Source organism: Bombus vancouverensis, chromosome 8, assembly GCF_051014615.1.
Source record: "Bombus vancouverensis nearcticus chromosome 8, iyBomVanc1_principal, whole genome shotgun sequence".
In the NCBI taxonomy this organism is placed as follows: domain Eukaryota; kingdom Metazoa; phylum Arthropoda; class Insecta; order Hymenoptera; family Apidae; genus Bombus; species Bombus vancouverensis.
Window position 1 is genome coordinate 9479580 of NC_134918.1, and position 24322 is coordinate 9503901.

A 24322-nucleotide genomic window follows, 5' to 3' on the forward strand; every position below is an offset into this window, starting at 1 on the left:
TTAATGATTTACAAGCAACGGACGACGGGATTACGTAAAAAGGAAAAAAAAATAACAAAGAAAGAAGAAAAATTCACCGCGATGTGACAAACGGATTACAACGTGGCGGAGAGGTACGTGGATGGAATAATCGCACGGGCGGAAGTCATCTTCTTACCCGTCGGTGTCGCAGCCGTCGAGGAACGGTTTCAGACATGGCTCGTTCTGATCGTGTTCCAGGCCGTACAACTCGGAAAGAGAGAGCCTGCCGTCGTTGTCACTGTCCAAGTGTCCGAACATCCACCTGACCTCGCTCTGGCAACCGATGGGGAAGTGACCTGGAAATGGTACGGGAATGAAATATGAATTCTGATGGCCGCGCGCCTCTGCAGACAGACGCCACCAATGAAATATAAATATCGATGCATCTACAGGTACACCTTGGTCACTTGTATTTTATAGTAAATGAAAGTAACTCGATCGAATACAGTTACGCTATCTCAAGCAAGTGTTTGAACGTTTATCATGGAGAATTCTTAAGAGGACGTATTCTATATATGTGTCGTATGAAATATATTGAAATTTCATTAGAGCTATAGCGAGCCGTGACTGGTGTATCACGTTGGTCAAATTTGAAAGCAATTTGAAAATGTATACGGAAGTTACGAGTTATTTATCGCAAACGTGTGTTCAGTAAAAGATTAGCATACAATATGAATAACCATGTCATAATAATAAATGTCAAATATGAACCTACTGAATAACGATATTTATTACTATAACGAATACTTTTATCAAGTTTTCGAAGTTTTTAAAGGAATTGGTTAAAGATTTCTATTTTCATATTTAAATACCATTCAAGAGTGTTTAGTTGGAAACGAAAGCGAGTAAAACTCTACGATACACGAAGTTGATGGAAGATCCTAATAAATAAATGGTCTTTGATTTCAGTGATAAGATTAAATGGAGATGTTACAAACTGGAAACAGTATCGACGGAGATAGAGCCGAGTAATCGGTAGATCTGAAGTGGAAGCGATTCCTTTGAACGGGACAATTCCGTGCTGGTACGAAAGCGATTGTACCGAAGTCGAATAGCGTGCAGTGATGTGAGGCAGTTCCCGCAGTTCCAAACTACGCCGGATCGTAAGCGTTGTAATGTCCAGAGGCCACCCTTTTCGTGCGGAGCAATTAGTCTCTTGTATATTCAACTCGATCGTCGAGTTTCTATAACGAGAGACTTGGTCATTCTCGACGGGTCTATTGACAACTATGTTTCTCCAAATAACGTTAAACGTATCGTCAGTCAACGAGATAAGACAATCTTGCCAGTTTCTCGAACAGCGGAGAGATTTTGTAAAAATTTCCTGTCTTCTTAGGATCGTTCATCAATTTTCTGTATTGTGGTATTTAAGTAGCTTATATTCGTAATTAGAGCACTTTTAGCGATAAAAATGTGAAACGAGGAATTTAAAGGAAGGGTGGTGTACAGTGATAAAATCTAAAATTAATTATTAAGCACTTTTTGAATCTTCGAAATTTTAATTCTAGAAAATTTCATTTTTCCGACATTTGCCCATAAATATCAAAGCACATTGTTACAGATATTACAACAAAATTTGAATCAATTTTTATTTTCATTACGTTTTTCAAATATGTCAAGTTCTTTTTGATCGCGAAAACTGTAGTATGGGTTCAGAAGTTGGGACACGCATGTCATGTCCATACTCGTGACTGCAATTATTATTAAATGAAAACGTTCTACTCGTTGACGAATTATATATATATTTTGAATAAAAAAAGACTTTGTTCCATAACACGGACACAGTTAGCGTTTACTGACAGAAAAATCAACAGTAATAAACCATGACACTATATCTATAATATCGAGACAGATGGTAATTGCATCATGAATTATTTTTTATAAATTTCATCAATTTTATTAATTTTACAGAATAGCGAAATTATCGTAGTGCCTGTTCTAGTTACATTGATGACTTTGGCTTGTTACAAGAGTCTCGCTATCGGTTCTAGGGTCATCGCGACTGGATTACTCTGTTTGATGATCGTTCTAATCGGGATCAGTGATTTAGGAACTGTTTTAACGAGCTTTCACGAATCACCAGCTATCCGATTTGGGCTTGACAACTTGGGAATCATCTCCATAGGATTTAATGGTCTAGAGACTATCTTAACTCTATAAGTCCCCTATTATATCACCGTAATTCTTTCAAAAGGAAAGTTTTATTCACTTGACAATTGTTCAAATAACTTAAATTACATAACAATGGAATATAAAAGTATAGGGTTTCAGAAAATATAAAATTTAAATAATTCACATTATCTTTCCTTCTGCTGTTTCTGTAAAATGTATCAAAAAATTGCTATCACGTGGAAATTAACGATAAGATTATTCTCCTTATGAATGAAAACCATAGCAAATTTCAAGAATCTATTCGTAGTAAAATTTTGTTCTTCTCTCTGTTTCTTGAAATAGCAGAATTTTACTTCTTTAAAAAAATATCTTTCTTCGTTTCTATATCTCTCACAAATTTGCGAAGACAATCGCCGGAAACTAAGGAAGCTTTTCATTCGATTATTGTCGATCGGGATTTATTTAGAAGCAAACTAGTTTGCCATCGTTGCACATCGTTCACGATAACACGAATGACTACAAGAATTTCGATGGCCGTTACCCCTGTTACTAATTTGCTGCGCCACGTCATCGCATGTGCAGTTCACTGATAATTAGAGCAACTTTTAGCACGTCACCACCGTTTCCGTTTCTACCAGCTGTTAAGCAGAACACGCGGAGCAATTATCGTTACAGTGGTCACGCGATTTTTAAGCCCGTCTATTGTTTACGCGACTGAAATTAACTGAAATTATCGCTCGGCAGGAATATTTTACTCATTACTCGAGAAACAGATCGGCTATCTACTTCCAAAGTGTAATTAACGGCCACTGGAGTCTTTTTAATCCTTTTTAATTCTCCCTCTCTTTCTATTTAATGTTTCTCACGTTATTACGATATATAGACCACTCAACTTACGTATACATTTTTTCAATCTATTGCTAACAGTAGATGATTAAATTTCTCTAGAATAAGATGAAATTTAGAATAACGAAAATAAAGTGACGAAAGTTGTAGGCCGTTGCATATCGTTTGTGCGCAACATCGAAGGTTAATGTTAATTAACATTCCTCGTAATCCGATGAATATATTTTTCGTAGTTAATGAAAAATATTATTAAAAAAATTAATTAGGATAGCCAAATGGAAGGAAATCGTAAGTTCTTCTTGAATTACGTACGAAAATCGAAAAATGTTAAGAAAGATTTCAAAATTCGTTCAATATATAATATTGGACATTGGTATAAAATTATTGCGTCTTCTAATATATAGTTCATCTTTCTATTACCTTTCTAATTATTTATCATACGTGTTATACGACGTTATTTAAATAAGATAACCAATCAACGAAACAGAATGACGTAGAGAATCCACGGGTCTTACCACTCACCGTAGTAATTATCGAAATTCAATTGAAACGTCATATTGCGAAGTATAAACTCAAGATTGACCTAGTTCTACCGTCTGTATATTCGTACCTTTTGGTTTAGGATGCGGTCGACGGTGCTTAGAGTCAGCCATCACGACGGAGAACCAATCCAACAAACGATTCGCCATTGCGGGTTTGGATGACGGCGGGCAATCAGAGTTACGCGATGATTGGGAGTTGTACGTTGATTTCAAAGGAGATGGTGTCTTCTCCATCACTTCGTTGCTCATTAGATGCTTGTCGTCATATTTACTTCCAGCCAGTGCCTGAAACATGAAAATGCAAGTAAACAATCGCGTTGAATTTGTATTAATTATATTCTCCTTAATTATAATTCATTACAGTAACTGATTAAAATTCTTCTTGAAATGATAACCAGAGGAAAAGATGTTGTAAATTTGCAAATCAATTGCCTCAATTGTGAAAGGTGAACGCTAGGAAAAATGATAATTCTAATTCCGTTTTTTCAGATAGATACTAAACAAGTTTAAGTGTATTAATGATTTTTTTATGTTTTTCTCAGGTTTGAGAAATTTTTTAACGATAGGCAAACAAATAAGATTATTTTTGTACTGTAAAAGAGATACGAAATAATTTTAACGATTTATAACGTTTTGAACGATTTTAACGATTTTACTGTTCACCGAATAGAAATGAAAAATGAAATGAAAATATGAATATGCAAGGAACAGAAAATAACGTTTTTGGGTTTCTTTTCTGCTACATATAAGGCTTATTTATTATTTACACTATATTAGTAGATATAATCTCCTCACTGTTGCATTTTTTAAAATATCGTTTGAACATCTGCGTTACGTCACGAGTTGTATCGTTTTGAATAATTAAACGTCTCGTTACTATCGTCCTAGTGAAAATTTCCACCTCTGAGCGGTGCACTTTTTTCAGAAAAAGTTGCAAATTTGTTGCAACCATCGAGAAACAAAGGAAGCATCGCTGATTCCACGGAGAAATAAAGCTGCACCCGTGCTTCGTTTGCGATTAATCATCAACGGGCTGGAATTCATAGGAACCAGTAATAACTTTCTACCCTAATACAATCGTTGTCCGTTAATCAACAATCTTTTCATACGAATTTACATACACGCTTTTAATGCGTTGTTCAATGATCCTTTGATTGTAAATTCGAGCCTGATTATGTACGTTTGAAGCAACTCGTCGAGATTAATAGGACTAGCAATGGTCAATTAGTAATACGAGACGTAGCATTTATTGAAAAATGGTTTACATTATGCATTAATAACGCTGTGTTTTCAGACGTTTATTGCGCACGCGTTGTGAATTAAAAGTTACGAGGTGCTTTTCGCAAGCTCTTTTATGACAATTCATAAATAAAGTAAACGTGTACGTGCAGAGTCCGGCCGAGTAACACGTAAAAGATGATATGTAAAAGCGGGAACGATGTGATTCTTCGCCGTGAAAACAAGAAAAAAATATAGAATCAAATTTTTTCATTCCCGGCTTGGTTTTTGAAGAAAATCGAGTTCGAAAATTTATCAAGTATACTTGGACCGGACTAAATAATCGACGGGAGATCATTCTACGTGCGAGAATAAGTCGAAAATGTAGAATACAATTTTTACGCAAGACGCTTTGTCTCCGAGAACAAAAATTTACAAATTTATCATATACATGTACTAGGCTGATGGAATATTAAATCAACGATTGCAACGTAAGATTTGATGTAAGAAAAGCTAGCAATCGATAAACTATTACCAAGAAACGTTTCAATTTTTATTGTTTCCTATAAAGTAATTTGTGATTTGTATCACGGCGAGGGAAAAAGATATAAAGGTTGACAAGGGTGATCATTAACTATACATGTAATTTCGGTGTAATGTAAATGTAACTACGCGTCTGATGCACGGGACCAGGATAAAAGGTCCTGAAGCATCGAGGCTTTCGTGCACGAGGAGTCTCTCGTTTTTCACTTCTCTTCTCAGCTCTTTGCGCCATGAACGTCGAGCTTGTACCGCGTTAATTTTCTCCCCTCGGAGAGTTGCTAACAATAAGTAGAAACGACGTATCTCGCCTCCGGCCCATTCTAAATTCCTATCTCACAAATCTTGCCGACCTCGCCACTTTAGACACGCTGCCCTCCCCTCGTAAAAACAATCGAGCTTCGTCTTCATTTTCCGTCTCTTCCTCCTCTTTTCTTTTACCATCGCTCGCCATCCCTTCGTTCAACCCTCGAGGGCATGCTTTCGATGCTTCCAACATGCGTTTATGGTTTTCCATTCTTCTCATTCAATTTTCTTCTCCGAAAATTACGTCTCTAGTTGATTTGTGGTGTTCGAAAGAGCCTACTGGCTATTTTGGATTTTTATGATTCTTGGTACACGAAGATCAAATCGTATCGTAATTCATATAAATCATATTATAGTCAATGTGCTTCCAAATTCCTCGTCTGATCTTCTCACTCATCCTTTCATACTTTATTCTTACGTTATTCCTCACCTAGCGATTACACATCAAGAGTTTACGTTTGAAGTTCTTCCTGTTCTAAAACTATTAGGTTGCCCGAAAGGTGTCTTTCTTTTACAGACCCGTCTTTTACAACGATGCATCTTTATACAAACATGAAACCTAATCTGTCGAACGTTATGATCTTTATTTTAATAGAACAAAATGGATCATACGTGATTCGATAAAATAATATAAAACGGAAAATGTTGTGCATCTATCATTTCCTTATAAAACGAAAGAAACTTCTCGGACGACCTAATATTGTTTCACCGCTGCCTGTTTGCTTATTGCACCTTCTAATCTTCAGCAAATCAATGTTGTATCTTATATTCTACGCTGTATTTACGTTGCGGAACACTGTTGCGGATCGTTGCAATTCTCCACGCAATTTTTCCACGAATGCGTTACTATCATAGTGGAAGAAATAATTATTCTGAGTAAAATAATTATTCATCGGTACTCTAATGTACAACACAATATAGTGTATTGCACTGCTGGCTAATAATATTTATCGAGAATCAAAAGATCCTACCTGTATACACGTCGCAATTTTCTCCCAAATCTCAATGGAAACGTCTGTAAAGGCGAGTAACGCCGTGTCAAAGTATCTCGTAAGATCTATATAAACGATAATTTCTATGAAACGATCCTAAAACGATGAGAATCACCGAGGATTAAAATCGTTGGACGGATCTGCTTTATTCGTGGCATGCACGTCGTCGAGTCTTACGGGGTTGCAACCGTCCGTAACGATATTACGGCTCCTCGTCGTCTGGCGACGCTTTCCGTCGGATCGATGGGAAAGACGCCTCGTCTAGGCTGCTCGAAAATACGAGCCATCGACTCGTGGCGGCTTACGGTCGACCAATGGCAGCTTCACCGCCATTGAAGGATGCTCAACCTTCTCGTAAAATAAAGGATCGAGGCTCGATTTTCGCTAGACGTCTTTGGAATCGTATCCTTATTTTCACTATCTTGACCATCCTCGACATTTGCCTTAACTATTTCCTATCAGAACGTGAGCGAGATATAGGAAATCGAAGCTCGCGTATTTCCTTCTTCTTCTTTCCCCTTCTTTTTTTAAATCGACGATTTATTACGACTGCTATTTATTCATATTTTCATTTAGATATATAACATTTAATTTTACTATTTATAACTAATGTTTCTTGAATATAGAAAATGTTTTAAGAGACACGAAGAAATACAAATTTCAATGTTTCTTAAACGCGAAATGACCGATTTTCCGTTGGGGAACAGGCAAGAAATTGAGGAAATCGATTTTAATTTCTGAATTAGAGGGAGCGGGGACCTGGTCGGCGAAGAAAACTGGGCGAATGATAAAAGAAAAGTAATCAAGAGGGAGGATTCTTGGGTGGATTAAAGACGAGCGACGTTTCAATTTGAAGAAACACAACGGCGTTTCGTTGATCCTTTAATTAGCTGAGGAAAACTCATATTTATCTCGCTGATGGTGTATTACGGATGGTCTAAACCTCGAGACGGCGGAGGGGGCAGAATCTAGAATTTCCTTTCGAGGGATGATAACCCTACGTTACCGTGGAAACACTGAATCAATAGCGGGACTAGTTTATTAACACGCTGAAGGCTAAAATAACAGATCTAACGGATCCCCTTAATAGACCGAAGCTTTAATCAGAGTAGGTAGCTCTGTAATCTCGTGGAAAACACGAGTTTACGAATTTAGACATTTTCCAAGTGTTCCCAAATTTGATATTTAAGAACGGCAGGTAGCAATCACGAGACGTTTAACATAAAATTTTCTAAATGTCTGTCGTATTTTACGACTGAAAATCGTCAATCCTTTAATAAATGATGAGAATTATTTTACACATTAATCGAAGTCGCACGTACATGTTCGACGTTATATAAAAATACATTCTCATTTCTCGAGTCATACGTGGAGTTTTTATCGAATACGTTGATTTAATAAAACGTGCCCGACATGAACAGCGAGAAACGTAAATATTCACGAATCCTGATCCATGTGTGCAAGAGGTGATATAAAAAAGAGGTAAAATGATTTTATAAAGCAAACACGTAGTTTATTTAACTTTACTTCTGTATTGAAAATTTTGCTCGCAAGCTGCCAAATATTTTCGATGCTTTCATGTTTAGAATTTTATATCGAAATGGTTGACAGGATGAAAATGAACCAGTTCTTCGCTATTCGCGAAATTAATTCTATAATACGATAGCTAATTATACGTCATATTTTTCTTCATAACAAGCTATTATCGGAAAGTTATTGCATCGAAAAGTTGTTTTAATTATCGCGAGGGAATCGCGTCTTTCGAACGATATTTCAATCTCGTCAGGTTGGCACGCGTGATTAAGCAAAATTATACAGGGATATCCGCGTTTAATAATCCGGTATCGTCCGTTATGTAAAATTAGTTCGATAATTGGTAACAACCTCGACGATGGACCGTGATCGTTCGATAATTTCCCTCGATCTTCCTCGTACACGTCCAACGAATCCGGCTTATGAAAGATAATCGATGCGTCGTATGATCCTTTTCGTTACGTATTCGACAATCCCCGGCTAATTTTCCCCTGTACTTCCAGATTCGGGAAAATTCAATGCCACTCCGCCGAACGATTAATTAATCGTTCGGTTTTGTTGTTGATGAGCGTTCATTAGCGTCACGCGGTAGGTAATTTCCCCCGCCCTCCCTTTTTTTCCCCGAGAATAATTCTCGTGGAAACGTTGATGCGATGTAATTAGTGTTACATGAATATTTCACTGTTCGAGGAAGTAATCATTTATTCGTCGGTTTATTTAATTATTCGAGAAAATATATATCAAGATATACGCGTCTCGTATGGAATGGATTTTATCATAAAATAATCGAGCAAGATATGAAACAACGACGCGTTAATCGATCAGGATTTTGCATGGATAAGGATCGTAAATATACAGCGTTGTAAAGTTGTAGAGATCACGTGCAAGGATCCGAACGAAAAGGAGTTCGTACGCTTCAAGGAAGTCTTAAAGCGAAGAGATTTAAATTCGATGGAAATTTCATAGTTGTAAAAAATCTCTTTTTCCAAGGATCATGTGCGGTCGAAGGTGGGAAAAAGAATGTCCCAAAGTTCATCGAATGATAACAGTGATTTGATACGATCGAAGGAAGGATGCTAAGTAACTCAACCAATCGTACTTATCAGAAACTAGTTTAATTTCAAGGGGAAGTCAATACCGGCGTCTGAATTATCCCATTTCTTTCACCCTCCTTTTTTTTCTACAGGGAAGGGAGACAGTCCGACGTGATAAAGAAACGGAGATAAGTATTAATTACCGGCGTGGTGAGGAATAATTTAAGAAGGCTTCCAGGATTAATTTTGCTCCCGTACAGCTTCCCGAATTAAACTCTTCTTATCTCTCTCTCTCTCTCTGTTTCCTTTTCTTTTATTTTCTTTCTTTCTCTATTTCAAGGTCCCTTTATTCACCAGCGTCCCTCTATACATTTTCCTTCAGTTGTTTATCTTCAATCTTGCCGCGCGACTTATTGTTTTTCTTCGTTCTCCTCCGCTGTTTCTCCCGTAGAAGAAAGAAATAGCACGGACCAATAGGAGAATCCTGGCGGAATGGAGCTTGAATCTTTTATCGTTTCTGTTTTGCAGCACAGAAAACGGGCAAGAGGTGTTTTTATACACAGAGAACTCGGCCAGAGACACGTCTGAATGGTTTCATCCAAATGTGCCTGTCACTTTTCAAGATACGTGTACACTCTCCAAGTATTGGGTCGCGGAGAGATGAAAAATAAGAAGAGCACAGAGAGGATTAAAGTATAGGCACCTTACGTGAGAAATCGTTTCTTACTGGCGCAGAAAATTAAAGATATTGATTCGATGCGAGGAAATGAATTTTAAAACAGAGTTATAGTCGAATGGGATTAATAGACGGCATTGAGTTCGAAAAACATGGATATTTTGTTAGAAAAGGAAGAGAAGGAAAAGCGATCGAAAAGGATTAAAGAGCGCAGCATCGCATTAGAAAAATTGTCTTTTGCTGAAGGAGGATTGAAAATACAAGAAAATAATTGAAAGATCAAAGATTAAATCTCTTCCTTTCTTTCGTTTTCTTTCTTTTTCTTCATTCGTCTCGAACATCTTTCGATTCCACAGTAACAATCGCAGGATCCATTTTCTAAATTTCATCCAGAATGATCGAATATCTTTTCCCTATAATTATTATCAATTCGTAAAAATTTAATTAAAATCCGATTAAAAGCGAGCAAAAATCTTCCAACCGATATTGCATTTCTATTTTAAAATGGAAATTTATCGATCTCGTTGAATTTCTGGCAATTTCACCGTCGATCGAAACTGAAAACAGTGGTTAAACTCGAAATGATATTTACTGACTACGCAGTGATAGAATCTTCGAGGCTGCGAAGTGTCGAGATCAGCACGTTGTCGAGGAAAATGCGAAACTACCGGCCCAAGAGCTGGTGGAGATTAATTAAGATCCTCGAAAGGAAATCCGCGGACGATGGATTTCCAGATTTCAGGCGAACGTTGATTACCGAATCGCAGGCTGAACTTCGATCGCTTTTAGCCAGGCCTTGCTGTTCCTAATCCTTTCTCCTTTTTCTCTCCATCAGACTTTCACAGAACTTGGATCTATAAATCCTATAAATTCTCGTTCGAATAATTAGCGGCCGACTAGAATTTCCTTCGATTTTAACGAATTTGCTATTCAATGATAAAATAAACTAAAAAACACTCGTAACAAAGAAACGCGCATTAAGGATAAGTTCTCGTTTGAAAAGTTAACAAACGATTAAGATTTTCTACCATTGTAATGGATTGGATACTATTCAAAGATAAAATAGAAAAAGGAGACTTGTGCAATAAGGAGAACCATCTATCGGATTTATTGGAAGAATCTGGAAGATCTCAAAGTCTTGACATAAAGAATCTCCACGTAATCTTGACATCATAGGATGGCGTAATTTACTCAAAAGATTGGAAACTCTACCATAAAGTCTAAATTCTTCGATATGAGAAGAACTCTTCGTGAATGTTCACGAACGTTCGTAATTCGATCGTTACGTTTTATGTGATACCAAAGGAAGTCACAGTACCGTCAAATATTCTTCGTTCGAAATCTGAGAAAATAATTTCCTAGAAAAATTTGTCACGCAAACCTCTGTGATCGCCACTTCGTTCGATTACATTCACGTTCAATTAGACAAAGTAGCTGTCGTCGTTGATAGAGAAAGAAAGTTACAAAGTGAACAGGTCATCATCCAAAGAAAAGGAAATGAAGAAAGGAAAAAAGAGACACAGCGGGAACGACTACTAAGGAGATGAAAACTGGCCATATTAGAAAGGGACAATACGACAGATTTTCAATTTAAAAAGGTTTTTTTTCGAGCAACGCGACGGAAAGCTTTTGTCCAATAATACCACCGGTCTTCCTTTTCCATTCTAGTCTCCGCTTCACGGGCTCTTGTCATTTGAATAGATTAGTCGATTCAATGAACATTTCACCGCGCGTGTTGCCTCCAACCGGTCTGTGTCTTCCATTCTCGATTTTCAATGCATTCCCGCCTTTGTCTTAGTTACCAGATTCCTCCGTTCTTTTATCCAAACCTCCGGCGTTTCACGGTGGCTGTATTGTCTTTTTAAAAATACCGCTGGCCGAACTTCATTTCGCGCTCGTTGGTAAAACGTCGACTGCGAGTAAAAAGGTTTGTCTCGTTAAAAGTTCTGTTTCGCCCTCACAATAAGCCCGGATTTTCGTGGGTGCGCTCGCCCCCCGCCCCCGATGTTAAACTTTCTTCTATTTTTTCTCGCTTCCTCTTTTTTTTTCACTGTTCTCGAGATACTTTCGCCTCGAAATTTAATTTTACTCGATCGATCCTGTCTCCGTTGGAAGAGGCGAGCGGACGGGGGAATACAGGGCTCGAAACTTTCCACTTGCCTCTGCCGAACACACGGCGAACAAATTTCAATCGCGCGCCCTGGGTGACGTTGCACAAACAACCATCTTGCTTCTCCGTAGGCTCATTATATTAATCGCCGTCTCGATGATTTTCGCGTCGCGAGAGATTAGAAGATGTAATTTCTCAGAATTTTAGATTTTGTTTTGCAAACATGCTTTTCGAAGTATTCGGTGAAGTTTTGACCCTTTTGAATCTTTGAATCTTTGAATCTTTGAATCTTCGAATCTTCGAATCTTCGAATCTTCGAATCTTCGAATCTTCGAATCTTCGAATCTTCGAATCTTCGAATCTTCGAATCTTCGAATCTTCGAATCTTCGAATCTTCGAATCTTCGAATCTTCGAATCTTCGAATCTTCGAATCTTCGAATCTTCGAATCTTCGAATCTTCGAATCTTCGAATCTTCGAATCTTCGAATCTTCGAATCTTCGAATCTTCGAATCTTCGAATCTTCGAATCTTCGAATCTTCGAATCTTCGAATCTTCGAATCTTCGAATCTTCGAATCTTGGAATCTTGGAATCTTTGAATCTTTGAATCTTTGAATCTTTGAATCTTTGAATCTTTGAATCTTTGAATCTTTGAATCTTTGAATCTTTGAATCTTTGAATCTTTGAATCTTTGAATCTTTGAATCTTTGAATCTTTGAATCTTTGAATCTTTGAATCTTTGAATCTTTGAATCTTTGAATCTTTGAATCTTTGAATCTTTGAATCTTTGAATCTTTGAATCTTTGAATCTTTGAATCTTTGAATCTTTGAATCTTTGAATCTCCGGCTCTTCGAATCTTCGAACCCCCGAATTTTTGAATCCTTGAATTTTTTAATCTTCGAATCTTTGAATCTTTGAGTCTGTGACAAGAAAGAAACTGAATAATCTAGAAGTTTGTACGAAGAAGTGAGTTATCCAGATTGCGTGATTATCGTTTTCTGTCGAGGTAGAAGCGCGGTGCGACGTTTGAACAAATGTTCCACATGAAAGCCCGCGTCTGGAATGAAAATCATAAAAGTGAAGTGTCCCCAGTGACGAAGGGCTCCGTTGTCCTAAGGTTTCTTCAAGAATGTTCCACGAAGAGGAAAACAATGGTAGAAAGAACGAAAGGAAGAATAGGGGGAAGAAAAGAGAGAGGGCGAATGGAAATAACCTTCGAGAAGATAGGAATAAAGTGTCGCGGAGAATACGAGAATGTTTGTCGGCTCTGTTAAAGCGTTGATTTAATTAAGTCGACGTTACGACTACAGGACGTTACATTTATCGAGGTGGAGATGCTTGGAACATCTTGGCCCCGCGAACACTTTGCGGTTTACTTTGCCTCTGGCTACTTTTTACCGCTTCATTTCCTTCTGCTCTAAGTGGAAAAAGACTATAATATAAGGTCTAGATGGAAAATTGAGCGAATAACAAGTTCTTCTGTTTTAATTCGTTATCTTTCAATCTTTCGTTTCTGTTTTTTCTTCATTTATTCGAATGAAGAGAATATCAAAAGAATTGTGAAACACGTACATACGATTTTTGGATTTTTATATTATTTAACAGTTAAATACTTTAACATGATTTAATGAAAGAAATAATATATGTATGTTGGGTTGAAAAATACACAGACGTGTTTTAATAATTTTAAGTCACCGTTAAATGCTTTATAACATGTTTCGCCAGCAGGAGATTTCAGTTTATGAATATATAAAAAAAGCGCTGTACACATTTCACCATTTCGCTGTACACATTTGCAGGGGAATATATTAAATCCGCGCACGTCGATTTTAATGAAATTTGCACTAGAGGATAGCTCTTGGTAAAATAAATCTATTTTTTCAGCGTTTGTCGACGATCCATATTAAAGGGATGAGAAATTTGTTCAAAAACAAGCTTTCAAAGAAGATTATATTTTTAATACCGTTTATTTTCCATTGAAATCGTATTTTCTAAAATATCTTTCAAATTGGAATATAATTGCAATAGACATATTTATCTAGTCTTCGCAATAGAAATAGAAAAATTGTTTCGAAATCAGGTGGCAGGAATATCGCGATAAAAGTTATAATTCACGATGGAAAATCTGACCTTGACTAGCTACGATACCTTCATTAATTACAGAATTTATCTCTCGTTTCGAAACGCATAGAAATAATTAATTTAACCATAAATTTAACCACAAATTTGACCATATCTATTCATTAATTTTCTCCTTTCACGAATACAAATCTGCGATCAGTTAATCATCTGCTTGATTTAACGATCGAATTATGACGTCTCATACGAAGCCAAAAGGTGTTCTAATATTTATGAGCTCCACTTGTAACGACAAAGAAGAAATAATTTGAAATATCCAATTTCCTACACTACTGCCTCTTCACAAAAAAAAGGACGACGAAAAATAGTCGGTGCTCTCGCGTCGTATAAATTCGACGTTTATCGAACTCCGGTATTCGCATTGGAAACGTCGTTGGCCGGCTGTGAGGCGTAAACTATTTCCCAAAGAAAGTTATGATTTACCGGCACAACACGCTAATTTCCGATTCCGGGCGTGGGGCTGTAGTTTCCGTGCTAGGGAATTTCAGACGGGTCGCCGCATACGCAAACAACCCCCTCGCCGGTTTAGACGCTCCTCGCTCGGTTCCTAACTTTTATTTATTGATATCCTGCTCGTCCTTTTTGCTTTCCCTTCTTTCCACTACGTTATTTATTTCGAGCAGCTCCGCGACGCCCGCCTACACTCCACTTTTCTTTCTGTTTCCGGTATTATATACGTCTTGAGAAAGAAGCAACTGAAAGTGAATATGTTAAGGGACTTCAGAGGGATTCTCATACGAGCGGAAAAATCGAACGATGTGCAGATAGACGTATCGATCTTTGCGTTGTAAGTTGTCGCGTTAAAAAATTGGGCTCTGATAGCTGTAGTATTCAGACTGAAAAATGTTCCACCAGACTGACGCTTTTTAGTGGATTTTGAGGTCGCTGAAGTCGAAACTGATGATCGTTGTTTGCGGACACAGAGCGTAAGACATCTTAGTCGACTAGTCGATGTACAATATCCTCGTGGATTTTGAAGATACACTTTTTTTTTTTAAATTTCTCTGTATCGTCACGGTCTTAGGCGGATTTCTCCAGTTAACGCCTTTATGGTGTCAAATGTTCATAAAGTCGAATTTTCGAAACCATTCACTTCCGTCAAAAACGATCCTCATTTTCGCCATAGCGATTTAAAATATCGTCGAAAACATACGTTGGGATAACAAATTTTTCAGTCTCGATACACTATACTTTATCCAAAAATTGTAATTACCTTTGCATTAAAAAGATCATCGTTGTGCCGTAAATTTCTAATGATTAGACTGTGACTTTTCATATTTTCATTAACATAACTTTAGAAGTGGAATTTGAATAAAAATTTGTTTCATCTATCAAATATCATAATAAATACTCTATCTTGGATATTTTATATATCTTTGCTTATTACATTGCATTGTGTGTTTAGCAACGAAGATGAGTTAGCATAACCGTTGATTTTTTATTTTTACTTTAAAGTTGCATCGTTAAAACTTCGTTAAATGTCACGAACGAGGGCGACACTTCTCTCTTAGCCCGTGACTGAACCCACGGTCCCTCGTAAGTGATTTTATTCGTCGCACAGCACGCGCGCAACCCGAAGAAGGCGGCGATTTATCGGTGATATTCCTGCATTGAATTGCGAACGACGACGATAGAGGGTGGTTTCCTTGTTAACGGGATTCGAAGGGTGAACCTCCATCCTACAGGCTCGTGCAAAACTCATAATCACGCATAAAATCAACATTCTGTCCTACGTGATGTTTCAACGAAACCATCGACAACACTCATCTCCAAACTTATTGAATCATTCTGTCGACAACATTCTTTTTCCAATTACCAAATTGAAATTGTTTTTAGTAAACAATTTTCCCTTCTTCAGAGCGTTTCAATGAAATCATCACAAACTCTAAATTTATATCGAACTATTCTCTCAATAATATTCTTTCTGCAATTGCTAATTGGAAATTGTTTCTCTAATATTCTTACCTTTTCACGCAGTCTGTTTCCTAATCCTTAAATTTCTTCAATTAACATTTTAGCGTCTTTTTTCGATGTTCTTTTCGTCAAAGGAAAAATCTAACAGTTTCGTCGGCAGTCGTCGTTAAAAATCTAATCTAATTAGTAGCGAAGATGTCGAATGGAATTATATTATCAAAACTACTGCCTTCTCGGTTTTCGATTTCCCACGACGCTACATCAACTTCGAAACAAAGTGAAACGAAATCTACCAATTTACGAAGCGTCGAATCACTTTCTTCGAAAGAAATTAAAATAAATCCACGGATATCGACGGAGAACGATCTCTGACGCAGCGATAACGTGTTCAGGAAATTACCAGTCGTTCCACGTGACATGCAGATCCTCGATCCAACGATGAAAGACACCATACCGCTGCCTCTTCTCTTGGCAGCTCGAGCTCCGTCTATTTATACGGACGGAAAGGGCGGAAATGGGGTAAATACGAGAGGCGGGATCACGGAGGGCTGTTGGATACGTTCAGTTTGTTTTTGCCCCGGTAACAAAGGTTCCGCGTATTAAGTTGACGGGACGGGAAAAGGGGAAATGCAGTTATTGTGCTACCCTTGGATCGAAATCGCCTTCTCTCCAGAACAGCGTGACGAACGTTTGAACGGAGGGTTGAAAAAGAGAATAGCAGACACGACGACGTGGACGAGAATCGTTGGAATTGCGGAAAGAAGTTTCGAGTTTCAAGCAACTAGAGTATTCTGATTTGTTAAGGGCTTAGGGTTTGATGAAGATTGCGGCAGAAGCTTAAGGAATTATATTACAGTATGATAGAACAAGCAACATACAAAATAGCGTACAGTGTAAATCCGCTTGTACGTATTCGCACTTATAGGAACAAAATTTTAGTAGCGTTTGATAAACTGAACTTTAGCTCAGCTCTTATTATTTGAACTACCACCGAGTGTCAATCCACCTATATGAACGTGTAACAACAAGACATAAAGAGTGAGAACACGAGTTATGTAACACGTTCATATGCTTTGCAATCGATAGAAGTTTGCAACATTATCATATATTTAACAGGAAATATCTCGTGGAATTCTCTGATACGAATACGAACTCCTATTAACTGAACGAAAAGTTATAGATGGTGGGGAGAAAAACTTGTTCCCTGACAGGTTGATATAAACGGAGTTCTACTGTGCATGAAGATATACTTATTATCTTTGAATTTATGGGTAAATGGTCTTTATAGACTAATTTATGGGTAACAGATTTACAGTTTTTATAAACTATAACTTTATATATAATAGTCTTCCTACAAGAGTTTTTTTTAGTATGAAATAAATGTTGCAGTTTCAAGAATTTTAATGTGTAAGGATGCATGTTTTATAGTTGAACTTCTTATGATACAAATATTAAGAGGAAAATTACTATATGAGTGTACTAGAAATAAGGTCTTCGAAAATGGTTCAAGTCTGATATACCAAGGACTAAAACATTGAATTACGGCAAATTGCAATATATTTACATATTGCACAATAACAGACACGAGCTATATTAAATAAAAAGTAAGAAACGACGACGATGTTTATTTAATCCGCATCTGATTTACCAAAATTCTCCAACGACGAACAACGAATCTAACCAAAGTGCAAGTATCCTGCTCTCAGGACGAGATATTAATATCCAACGGTAACTTGAGCAGTAGCTGAAATCATAGAAAACATTGGGAACAAGAACGAGAGACGAGAAAAGAAGTTTGGGATAAATGGATCCGTCTGATTTAGATTTGCGACATCCATTGAACCCGCGTGACAATGAAAATCGTAAAGATAATCGATACATAAATTTTCCCGAGTCGAGAGAATGGGTGGAGAGACGTAAAAAGGAAAAGGACCCGCGTAAGACACAAGAGGGGAAGAAAAAGGGGGGAAAAAGAAGTAAGCAGAATCGACTGGGTCGCGTAAATCAAGGGGTGGCCAGGTCGATTCCACTGCAACCCCTACGTTCGTGAGACTTCTATCACTGCTGGTGTTTTATCGAGCGGTTCCCGTGCCACAGCCTACCTTCAACCTTAAATTACAAGGTCGCCGCTATAGAAAGCCCGCAAAGCACAGGTATTCCCTAGCGTGTAAGTCGTCGTGTCAGGGACGAAGACTCGAACGCTGTTAACGAAACGCTATCGTGTTTGATTCGAACGACGCACAGGGTGGTTTGTACAGAGTGCTTCAAGGTTGAGCACTTTTCGGAGTAGACGATGAATTTTTATTCGATAGATAGAAATATTTTCATCGAAAGAATTCGATGATTCTAATTTAAAAAATTGGTAAATTTTCATTCGAGAATGTTTTGGCGAAAAACGTACTGCTTGTTATCCATAGCTGGAAGATTAGATTATACGATATCGGGGGTTAAAAATTGGAATATGTTGGAGTACGATCGTTGGAATCTTTAATCTGCAATTTTGTCGAATTAACTGCCAATTTGTCAGATTTTTAAGTGTAGGGGTTGTGGATGCTTTTAACGACTGGAGATTTGGAATTAGGGATCTCGAAATGGTGGGATTTTCAAGTTCAGAATTTTATGGCTAAGGATAGTAAGATTTTATTGGTTGGAATATTGACATTTTTATTCTGATTGTGAGATAAAAAAAGAAAAAACTGTGGAATTTAAACTGGTAGATTTTCGGCTCTAGAGAATCGTATCTCTAAAATGTAGATCCTTAGAATTTAGGTTCCTGGGATTTAGGATTATATATCTTGGGAGCTTGAAATTTAGCGTTCTAAGGATTAGCACCATGGAATTTACGAGACTAGAATCTAAAAGGATTAAAGACTCTATAACAGGAAATTTAGCTGCTCGGTATTATTTTAACCTAGATTCATCATCGTTATCCAACTGGAAGCTAACAAGGTGTGTCAAAACATGTCCATCCTCTCGTCAACAAATATTTTTCTCAATTTCAACTTCTCATTCTGAAAGGACGAATCAAGCTATTCTTTTGACTTGTCTGTGTCGTTGACTTAGTCCGGTATTTTATCAATATTTCTTTAAAGAATTTCTAAATAAGAGACAACCTGGACAAGTAGGTCAGGTAAAAATATGTGCTACCTATTCCAGACATATCTGCTGAAATATTTACGGAAATTGATTTATTGCATTGATTAGAAACTTATATCACATATTTATAAATATATGAATATATGTATTTATAGACATATGTCTATACATTTTTATAACTACATAAATTAGTTTTGACAAATTCTAATACAAAGTTACAAATAAAAATTGTAATAAATCTCTTTATAAATCAACTTCTGAGGGAAATTTCACCTTCGAATATCTTACAAATGCATAGAACGCACATAATGTGCAAAAAAAGAAAATATAAAACAGTGAAACAGATCTTTGCATAGTTGTATTCATGAAAATAATATAAATTCGCATAAACTCCACTAATATAACAAATTATGAAGATTTCCACTACTTTTTAACTTTCTAAATAGGAAGTAAGCTACTTCCCACGCATCAGTTCAAAAGCGGATCATCCACCTTGATAAGCTATAGATAATTGTCGTGAGACTCTATGACGCGTATAGTTTCACCATTTCGTCGGATGAAATAGGATAACGAGTATGATTGAAGACGGAAAGCGGAGGAGAATGTTGAGGAGTAAAGGGGTGGTTTCGCGAATGGTTAAATGGAAAGCGATTTAAACCCCTCGGACCAGATTTATTTTGCAATTTAGCCTGACAGTATGCTGTTCATCTCGCGAATCTGTGATTTCCAACTTAAATAATTCATAGCCCCTAATACGAATAGTAATGACGGCCGTTTAAAATCCCTGTCCCGTTGAAATATTCAGGTCGCGAGAATTTTCCTCCATCGCCTCCGTCGACGAAATAAACGAAACCATAACTGTTTACGTGACGATTGAATTAACGATTGTAAATCAAAACAACGCCGGGAATATTTCAACGAGAGAAGGACAGGGTGAACCATTAATTTGAATCCCGTTGCTGACCAATGGGGATAGGTGGAAGCGTGGAAACAGACGATCATTGTTAGAGCGAGTGGTGATGTTGGAATCAGAGAAATCGAAAGAAGAATTTGGTCATTTTTGTTGCATCTTTTTTATCTTTCTTTTTTTATTTGAAGGAATCCGTACGTCTGGCATTTCGTTCGATATTTAGTTTAGTAATGCGACAAGTTTAGTTACGCTTTTAATTTGAGATTTGAGAATTTAATGGTAGAACCGTTGATCTTTAATATGTATCAATATAGTATACGTACGATGTAAAAATAATTGGACATGTGTAGTCAAGATTAATTTTGAAATATTTAAAAAAAAACGATAAGAGAATTTTAATTATCCTCTATTTCATTTTTTAATCAAAAGATAAGAAACTTTCCACCTTTGAGTCTTAGTTTCTTAATCATAAATTAAGAAAATTTCCGTTCATCTCCTTCGTTAACAAATACATTAAAAAGTAAGCATATTATTTTTAATGCTCTCCTTTCTTCACCTACTAACACTTCCTTCACCTTTTAGCACCTTGCAAGAAGAAAAAAGATTGCCGTTTCTTCTTGCACCCTAATAAAATTCCCATTTCCAGTGTGTTCTTTTAAAACCCGGATTCCCAACCTGTATAAATATTTTCGTGCCTATCTAAATATTTAATAAGAATTGAGTTCTCGAATACCAATTTTCAATATGCTTTTACCTGATTAAAAATGCTTTTTTCTATATACACAATCTTACTCGAATTGCGACTGAACAAAGCTACTCTCTAGATCGTAAGATTTTGGCAATAAAAATTTCCGGTACACGTCGAAATACGATTAGACAATTCGATTTCTCAGCTTTTGTTCGAATTAATTGTTAACTTTTTAAACATTAAAGAGCTGGTGTTTTTTTTTTCTAAGAGAAACTCCGGAAGAATATCGTCACGAATATCGTATAAGGAAGGAACAGAAGTAGGAAGGAACGCGATGTCTCGAAATGGAAGATGTTTCGCGAACTAGCTCTGAAAATCGCGATCGTGGCGATAATTCGCGCGAAGCACAGGGTTGGATGCGACGCGATTCAGCAGAATCCGAAATCGCTGACTGCCACGCGGTTCTGTTTCCCGTTCTCGCGGTTTTATCCGGTGCTATCCCCGGTGGCTTCCGTGTTTATGCCACGCGAACCACCAGTTTTGCCGTATCCTCCTTTCGACCGGTTCTCTCATCCCTACCAGAGACGATTATACGTCATAATTTCCGTTTAATTGACTAATATCCTCGCCACGGCGGCCAACAACCGGCCGAAAACGATAGTCGGAACACGGTTCTCTGTATATTAGGTTACGTTATAAGCGCGAGGCATTATCGCGTTATTACAACGGGGTGAAAACGCCAGTTGATCTCCTACGTATACACCGCGAATGTTGTAATTAAAATTTGTTGCTCCTACCGTGTTCGGAAACTTTGATTATAAAGGTTGATTACTGGTATAGGTGGTAAGAGATGTTACGTTAGGTTATTGTAAACTATGATGGAAGTTTCGGTTGATCTGTTTAATGGATAGTACACGTTACATCATGGGGTTATTACGGGTATTACGATATCAGTTCAGCGGCTACTGGTATCGGATAACCCCACTTTTGATCTTGCTACGGATACATTTTGGCGGAGATTGTATTAGATGTTATAGGAGCTTGAGGAAAGTTTAGAAGTTAAACTACTTTGGTAACCTGTTTTTCGAGCAGTTAACTTATTTGGAATCGTTTTAGCCAATTGACGAAAGTTCTATTAGGATATAACTTCATATTTGGTTTAGTAACATTTATATTTAGTACGTTCCGAAAGAAACGAAATTGCACAGAAGTAGTTAATCCTTTTAGCTGATATTAGATTGTAACAGTTACCATATATATCATAAATTTGAATCATCATTATTGAAACAATACAAATTGCAATAAATATCGTAAATTTAGTAGAATCTATTTGCAATGACGACTCTAGACAGTCAATCGATCTAAAGTCTTCTTTAAAAGGACAACAGTTAACGAAGACGTGGGAAATCTTACATTAGAAATAAATGCAAGTCGTGAAACAGGTCTTAGAATAAAATCGAACTTACCTTGGCACGTTTGGTGTACTTCAGGTATTGATAATGATGATTATCATAGTTGAAGACATGAGGAGTCAAAGTGATGTCACGGTTCCGCGACATCTTGCCAGAGAGTGATTTCTGTCTTTGCAGCTGCATCTTCTTGTTGTGTGCACGCAGGTCGGCCGCTGGAAAATTCAATTCGTAACGTAGATTTTCATAAACCAAATGCTCGATGAAGCAAAAATCGTGGGAAAGTTCACCGCTGAAAATTCGGAATGGCGAAACGAAGACTCATTAAACGCGTGTAAATAAATGAGCATTTGCATTCGACACACGCGGCGACAAGCTTTCCCATGATTTTTAAACAAACGCAACGACACTGTCGGCCACAAAGCGATAAAACTCGGTTGTCGACGTTTACACGGCCGTTTCCGAATATTTTATGCCTTGTCCGCCGTAGCTTTATTAGCCGACCTGTGTTCGTTCGCATCGCGTTTAACTGCCAATGCTGTTTTCCGCCCGTATCTACAATTAAACATAAAAACGGAGGTGAAATGGAAAGTATTTAAAATAACATTCGACAACATCGAGTTAATCTCTGAAGATATCTCGAAACGTTCGTGGATGTGGATATTTTCCAGTAATTTCATTCGATCGATGTCTTGAACATACATACGTGTATTGCCACTTACGCAGTTAGATTGACGTTGATAGATATTTTAACTTCCGTTCCTCGAATACAACCGAACCATCAATTCGGATTTTCTCAAACAATACCACGATAATCTATTGTTTCAGAGAAATATATGGATCCCTTCCATTATCTTCAAACTGTACTCTTACTTATGTTAAACTAGATTGATGTTGATGGACTTTATGCATCTCGATTTCTAGAATAACATAATTGAAAATTCAACGTATGAAACTTTAATGGACAACCTTAACAGGAAATATCGTAGGAAATACCGCAGAAAAACATTGTACGATATACGCTTGTCATCTCATTTACGATATTCCATCTGATTAATTAAGCGATGTGTCAAGTTCATCTTTGTATATCGAGAAAGAAACGAAAATGATAGAAATGTTTCTGAACTCCAAAGCGTAATACGTTTCCTTAGACTCGGACTCGTTCGTTCCTCATTTCGAGAACACGCGACCTCGTACGCTTTAACAGTGACATTATTGTTCTAACAGGCAATTATGAATATTCATAGTAGATGTGTTTGTCCGTGGAAGCAGGCGGAGAGACGCAAATACGAGCTCCACTGCTAAACCGACAATGCGCGGTTGCCTATGAATAAACTAACGAATTAATTCCGCCTGTAAAATCAGAAAACGTTCGCGCGAATTCGAGATTACGAACGGTTCGTTAAGGTAATTAAACGTCTCCCCCAGCCCTATACACGTCCTATTTTCAAAATATATAATAAGAAAAAAGAATATTGCAATTCATTCATTACAAAAAAAAGGAGAAATAAAAAAAGAAATAAAGAAATAAAAAAGGTTGTTCTGAAAAGAGATAAGAAAAAATGTTTCCATTTATAAACGTGTGAAAATTCGTTTTGGGAAATTGATCGGGGACGTTCTCCGGTTTGATACCGCTATCGATATCGATTCTGGATTTTCGATACGCCACAAAGGAGTATCCTGGAACCATTAATTCGCCTCTCAAAAGCTGTCTGCGATAAATCAAACCGGCTTTCTGGATAATAAATCGAGTTTGCATGGCCTATATTCGCCTTTCCCTATCTTTCGTGTATCCTTCATTCCTGTATCCCTTTTTACGTAACATCGCGAAAGCTGCGTTTTGTTATGCTAATTCAATTTCTAACTTTATTGCAATCCATGAATTTTGTACGTCTCGATCGGAAAGAAGACTTTTAACGTATTAGTCCTAAGACGTTTCAAGTTTTAGTGGGTTTGCTAATGTCTCGAATGAAACGTGAATATTTTCTTTTAATATTTTGCGTCTTATGGTTGAGAAAAGCACGGTCCGATCGAAAATGAACGCAGAGAGAAAATTAGCCGAAGCGATCGAATGCAACGTAATCGGTTAATGCTAGGAGAGAAATATCAAAGTTTTTCGGTATCTCGAGTATTTTAAGCAGATTCTACACGAAGTTGACCTGAATACTTGGCTGCACGCGAAGAGAGGATGTCGCGGATAAATTGCCCCACGCGAGTTTCTTCAAGGCTGAAAGA

General features: G+C 37.2%; 1 protein-coding gene across 1 annotated transcript in view; it reads right to left on the reverse strand.

Annotated features, from left to right (window-relative positions):
• Positions 1 to 24322, reverse strand: part of Cow (Proteoglycan Cow) — a 236698-nt gene that overhangs the window by 4095 nt on the left and 208281 nt on the right. Inside the window, exons 6-8 of the mRNA XM_033344681.2 lie at positions 22145 to 22302; positions 3590 to 3806; positions 158 to 317 (exon numbers count right to left, since the gene is read on the reverse strand). Coding sequence (XP_033200572.1) covers positions 158 to 317; positions 3590 to 3806; positions 22145 to 22302 — 535 coding nt within the window. The remainder of the gene's footprint in view (positions 1 to 157; positions 318 to 3589; positions 3807 to 22144; positions 22303 to 24322) is intronic.